Raw genomic sequence first — 6,347 nt, 5'->3', positions numbered from 1 at the left:
ATGAGATATTGATGCCACCATTGCATGGCATAGTCTAAAAATTCTAAAGAAGCTAATCTAAACCTAAACTCATCTCTAACCCCATTTACATCAAAAATTTGTTCAACCTTAGCCTCCCATCCTAAGTATACATTGGGATCACTTTCACCACTAAAACTAGGAAGTTTTACATTAGGAAAACAAGGGCCAGCCACATGTTGGCGCCTCTCTTCATGGTGATGATGCCTTGGTCGTGGATTGTCTTCAAAAAACCATGAGAAGAATGAGAATGTCTTGAAGAATGCCGAAGAGGAGGATGAGGTCTTCTCTCCCGGTTTTGATGGAGTTCTTCACGGTTTAACTCCAAACTTTGGAGTCTTGCCTCCATTTGTCTTATCACATCAAGATAGTGAGCATTGGATTGCTTGGCATTCTTTAAGTATTCATAAAGGGATTCCTTTTGAGGTGAGCAAGGTTTGGAGGATTCTCCACTAGAAAAATGAGCCATGATCAACAATACAAAAAACAGAAACAAAACAGTGAAAGAAACTTGTTAGACAAAAAAAACAGTGAGATATAGGTTGCTGGAAAATGCCCAAGAAAGTACTCAAGCCACTCCAAGAAATGTATTCTGTCCTCAACCAAGCCTTTCTTGTGGAATGGAGTAGCTTCAAGTGAAATATGTCACAGCAAACCAACTTACTTAAGAATAAGTCTCCACACAACTTTTAAGAAGAACAAAAAGACAAGCAAGAAAAAGGTGTAAACAATAAAAGCTAAACCAAAAACAGAGAGCAATGTATGACAAACTAGAAAGAATATGAATGAAAGACAATCAAGAAAAATAAGGAACTCAATGAATAAAGAAGGCACACAAAAAGAGTCCTAAAGAAAAGTGCTAGAGTAGATGAAAGAAAACAGAAAACAGCTACTGGAAATTTTTTTTTTTAAAGCAAACTGTGCTATGTTTACAGATTTAACTGTACCGATTGAAAGCGAACTGGAATTTGAAAAATTAACCACAGAAACTTCAATGTCTTAAATAAAAAATGGCACTGGAATGAGGTAAAAAAAGTAAGCCAATTGAGAGAAATAAATTTTTCAAAATTGCTGCCCAATTACCGTATTCTTTTCGGCAGTATTGTACACTTTTCGTATTTTATTTATCATTTTTTGTGTACTTGGAATTTTTGAGTGATTCTTTTTTCTATGATTTTTTAACACTTTGAAGTATGTAAATCCAAATTTTCACAAATTTCCTATGAGCCAATTAATTGCAGTAAATTGAAAACAGTAGCACGTTTTTAAGAAAACAGAGGAGCCTATTTAGGAATGAAAAACAGTATGATGAACTAGCAAAGACATAATGGAAATTGTGTAAAGGAACTTGTATAGAATGAAAATACAAGCATGAACTCAATATCTAAAAATGAAAATGCACAAAGGATCAAGCAATAAACTCAAAAACAGAAAGTAAACCAAAGCAAGAAACAATTAAAGCAATAAAAGTACTACTAGAAGTAATGACAATTATGGAATAACATGACTAAGACAAAACTTGACATGATTACAAAATTAAAAGACATATAACAAGATATAACCACAAGTGAAAAGAAGCTTAAGGTCAGCTCTAGGAAGGAGAATGCCATTCCACAAGAGCAGCCATACTCATATGAACAATGAGTGCTAGAATCCTTTTCACAAACACATGGTGTAACAAAAGAAAAACAGCAAGAAACTCAAAATAAATCCTAAAACAGAAAAGAAACAACAAAAAGATAGAGCTCTTGAATTAAAAGTGCAACACAACTCAAAATTAAACAAGAACAAACCTAAGACTCATGATACCACATGATGTGAATGTAACTACAAGAACACATGATTCTTGACATTCTTAGGAACAACTTGAGCTGGATTTGAAAGGCACTTTACTTTAGAATTGGATCAATGTTCTAAATTCAAGAACTCACCAAAACTAAGCACCAACCAAGACTCATATGGAAGTCCATGTATTGTCAAATTGAATCAAAACAAAAGGAAAGAAGAACAAGAATTAAAAATGGACAGAATTTAAAAGCTAGCTATTGAACCAAAACAGAATTAAGAACACAATGCTGGAAACACAAAATTAAACGGTAGAAAAAGAAGTAAACTCTAGGAATCAAAACTACCGAATGGAAAATTGAAGAAAAGGGAAGAAGAACACTTATAGAAGAAGATGCTTGCTGGATTTTGAGAATTGGAAGAAGCCATTCACGCCACTTGGAACCTTGAACCAAGATAAGTGATGGAGTGCCACCACTTGAAGCTCACCATAGCTCACAAGACAAGGCAAAGAAGAGGAAGACTCAAAACTCACAAATTCTCTCCAAAATTGAGTATAGTCTCTCTACTATAAAATTCCAATCTGAATTGTACAAGCTAAGCACCTTTATTTATAGCCTAGAGGTGCTGAAAAATAGGTGGGAATTTTCAAATAAAACTCATTTGAAATTCCCACCAAAAACAAGTCACATGGGAGGTGTGACCTTTTTCTACTATGACACCTCCTAAAAACTACACCTACACCCCCCTACTAAGTCACATGGACAAAGTGACTCTCTCTAATACATTCACACCTATTTATTTAATATCCTCACCTCCTACAAGAGTCATTCAAATGATGCTCTTTTATTTAATGCTTGGCCTTGCCCCTCATGGTTTGGACTTGGGCTTCTTGGGCTTGGGCCTTCTTGGGCTTGGGCTTGGGCTTTGGGCCTCATCTTTTGCAAAGACTAATAAAAAGAACTTTAAATGCTTTGGCCCTTGTCCATTTCTTCTATTGATAACATCTTTTTGATTCTCATCACCAATCCATTTTCTTTAGCTTGCTTAGAACAAAATGCTAAGGTAGGGAGTGTGCGCGTACCCTTTAACTGTCCTCGCCATTGTCTCTTGCCTTGGTCGAGGAGTTCTTGCTTAGAACTTTACTTGTACCTTGCGGTCTCGAGGTGTCCAGCCTCCGAGCGCGTAACTTGCCTCGTCATCGCTCGAGGGCGAGGAGGACTTCTCGCCGCAGAACCCTTTAACTGTCCTCGGGCGTGGTGCTCAAACTTGAGGAGAGGCCTGCTGGAAAGCAGTGTCGTTTCGTCCTCAGTATGTCTAAACACCCGGACAACAATTGTGCTTGGTGCCCACGCCCGAGGAGAGGCCTGCTAGAAAGCAGTGCCATTTTGTCCTCGATGTGTCTAAACACCAAGGCAACTAGTCCTTATAACTTGCGCTTGGATGCCCACGCCCGAGGAGAGGCCATCTACCATGCAATGTCGTTTCGTCCTCGGTGTGTCTAAACACCAAGGCAATCAGTGTACTTGGTGCCCACGCTCGGAGGAGGCGCCCCCGCCGCTCTCTCCTTCGAGGTGTCTAAACACCAAGATGACCAAGGACGTGATGCTTACCCCCAAGGAGAAGGTGTCCCGAAGGATAGTGCTACTCCTATCTGGGGTGTATCCACACCAAGACGCCTAGCTCTCCACTGATTCGAACTTTCCTTCTGCCCTTGGCGCCCACGCTCGCCCTCAAGGTGTCTAAACCCTAAGGTGGTGGGTTCGTTTCTTACTGAACCGCGTTATCTTTTCTTAGCGTTTCCTTACATCGTAATAAGAACTTAAGACAGTGTATGCTCAAACTGGTTTTACTTGGGTGACCTCATTAAAAACCCTTGAAAGGGAAAAAGAGTGTCCCCTTGAACTGTGCACTTCATAGAGTTTTTTAATTGAAATAAAACTTCAAGTTTGTTGCGTTCCAAGTGTGCGGGATGACGCCTCCCTCCAGAGTCTCAAGCTTGTATGATCCATTCCCCCGAGCCTCGGTTACCTTGAAAGGCCCGGTCCACTTGGGGGGGATAGCTTGTTCTCCAACTCGTATGGATGAGCCTTCCGCATGACCAAGTCAGCCACTTGGAACTACCGGGGCCTCTTCTCTGGCTTCGTCCAACTGATCCAGATTCACCCTCTTCTCTTCGTTGGACTTTTCCGCCACAAAACTCTGGAAACGTGGCGAGCTCTCGTGGATCTCCACTGGGATCATCACATCCGATCCGTATACCAAGCTGAAAGGCGTCTCCATGGTGGAGGACTAGGGCGTGGTGTGATAAGCCCACACTATCCTGGGCACCTCCTCTGCCCGAGTCCCTTTGGCTTTCTCAAGCCTCCTCTTCAACCCCCTCAGCAAGATTCTGTTGGCGGACTCCACCTGTCCGTTCGTCTGGGGGTGCTCGACAGACGCGAACACCTGCTTTATGCCAACCTCTGCGCACAGCTTGCCCAGCTGCTGGCTGGCGAACTGTGTGCCGTTATCAGACAAGAGGCCTCGGTACCCCGAAACGACACACTACATTTCTCCACACGAAATGCTGAACCTTGTGGGTCGTAATCTGCGCCACTGGCTCGGCTTCAATCCACTTCGTGAAGTATTCGATGGCTACTATCAAATACTGAATTTGCCTTATTGCCAACGGGAAGGGTCCCAAGATGTCGATGCCCCAGGTATGGAAAGCCCACGAACTATAGATGGATCTCAATTCTTCTGGCGGCGCCTTGTGCCAATCGGCGTGCTGTTGACACTACTTACAACGCTGGGCGTCCCTTACAAAGTCCTCTCTCACTGTTGGCCAGTAAAAACATGCGCGCACGACCTTGGATGCTAGAGACCTTCCCCCTACATGGATCTCGCAGATCCCTTCATGGAGCTCAAACATTATTCTCGTGCATTCATCTCCACTTACGCACGTTAAGATTGAGTGCGTGAACCCGTGTCTGAACAACGCTCCATCCACAAGAGTTTACCTCGCAAAATTTCTCTTTATCTTCTTGCCCTCTTCGGGCTCTGTTGGAAGTATCCCATCACCAATGTAGCGCCTATAGGGCGTCATCCACGTGTCCCCTTCTGCCAGGGTGCACACTTGCATGGGGTCCTTCTCTTCTGGCGAGGTCGGGTAGATGCTTACACTGGGAGCTCTCGTCGTGCCCTGAGTCAACGACCGATGATTCCTCGCCCTTCCTTTAGTCGTACCGATCTGGAGGATGTCCACCCTGTTATCTGCCACAAACGTTCGCGGCGTTTTGAGGGTCTCCTGTATGACCGTCCTCTGCCTTTCCCCTTTGCCTGAGCTGGCCAGCTTGGCGAGCAGGTCAGCACGGGCATTCTGCTCCCTTGGGACGTGCACCAATTCGAACGCCACGAACGCCCCTTTCAGTACTTGAACGTACCTTAAATACGCAGTCATCTGCGGGTCCTTGGCTTGATACTCCCTGGTTACCTGCCCCGTGACCAGCTGTGAATCACTCTTCGCCAGCAAGCTCCGCGCGCCCATATCTTTGGCTAAGAGCATCCCAGCTATCAGGGCCTCATACTTGGCCTGGTTACTACTTGCCTTGAAGGCGAACTTCAGGGCTTGCTCGATCAACAAACCGTTTGGCACCTCCAAGACCACGCCGGCTTCGCTCCCTTGCTGATTCGAGGATCCATCCACCGAAAGCACCCACTGAGAGCCAACCTCTTCCTCTTGTCGTGTGCTCCCTGGCGAGAGCTCCGCCACGAAATCCGCATACACTTGTCCCTTTATGGACCCTCTTGGCTCGTACAAGATGTCAAACTCAGACAGCTCCACTGCCCATCGGACCATTCTTCCTGCGACATCTGGCTTCTGCAATACCTTTTGGATGGGGAGGTCCGTCATTACCACCACCGTGAAGCTTTGGAAGTAGTGACGGAGCCTCCTGGCCGAGAACACCACGACTAAAGCCGCTTTCTCCAAAGACTAGTATCTCGCTTCTGGCCCTTGCAGGAACTTGCTTACGACGTATATAGGTTTCTGTGTCTGGTCCTGCTCCTAAACTAGCACAAAACTGATTGCCCACTCAGTTACCGTGAAGTATAACCGGAGGGGCACACCTGTCTGCGGCTTACACAGCATGGGAGGAGCAGCCAGATACTCCTTGAGCTTGAGGAATGCCGCCTCGCACTCCTCAGTCCACACGAACCTGCTATTTCTCTTTAAACACTGGAAATAAGGATGACCTTTGTCCCCTCCAGCGGACACGAACCTGGACAAGGCTGCCATTCGGCCCGTCAACTGCTGTACCTCCTTCACCGAGGCAGGGCTCCTCATCGCCAGGATCGCTGCATACTTGTTAGGATTCACCTTTATCCCTCGCTCGATGAGCAGAAAGCCCAAAAACTTTCCCGCCTCAACCCCGAAGACGCATTTCTCAAGGTTCAGTTTGAGGCGGTATTTGACTGTAGTGGCAAACAGCTCTTCCAGATCAGCTATGTGACATCCCCTCTCCTGGGAGGTCACCACCATATCGTCTACATAGGCCTGCACG

General features: G+C 45.1%; 1 protein-coding gene across 1 annotated transcript; it reads right to left on the bottom strand.

Moving 5' to 3' along the window:
• Positions 1-3,596: 3,596 nt before the first annotated feature.
• On the bottom strand, positions 3,597-5,698 carry LOC150027575 (uncharacterized). Its single transcript, XM_090302930.1, has 2 exons — positions 5,229-5,698; positions 3,597-3,606 (listed from the first exon to the last, which is right to left on the bottom strand). Exons 1-2 carry the CDS (start codon positions 5,696-5,698, stop codon positions 3,597-3,599), a joined length of 480 nt encoding a protein of 159 aa, XP_090159056.1.
• Between the last annotated feature and the right edge of the window lie 649 nt (positions 5,699-6,347).

Source organism: Phaseolus vulgaris, chromosome 5 (assembly GCF_051622355.1).
Source record: "Phaseolus vulgaris cultivar YP4 chromosome 5, ASM5162235v1, whole genome shotgun sequence".
NCBI lineage: Eukaryota > Viridiplantae > Streptophyta > Magnoliopsida > Fabales > Fabaceae > Phaseolus > Phaseolus vulgaris.
This window is presented reverse-complemented; position numbering and strand designations above follow the sequence as displayed.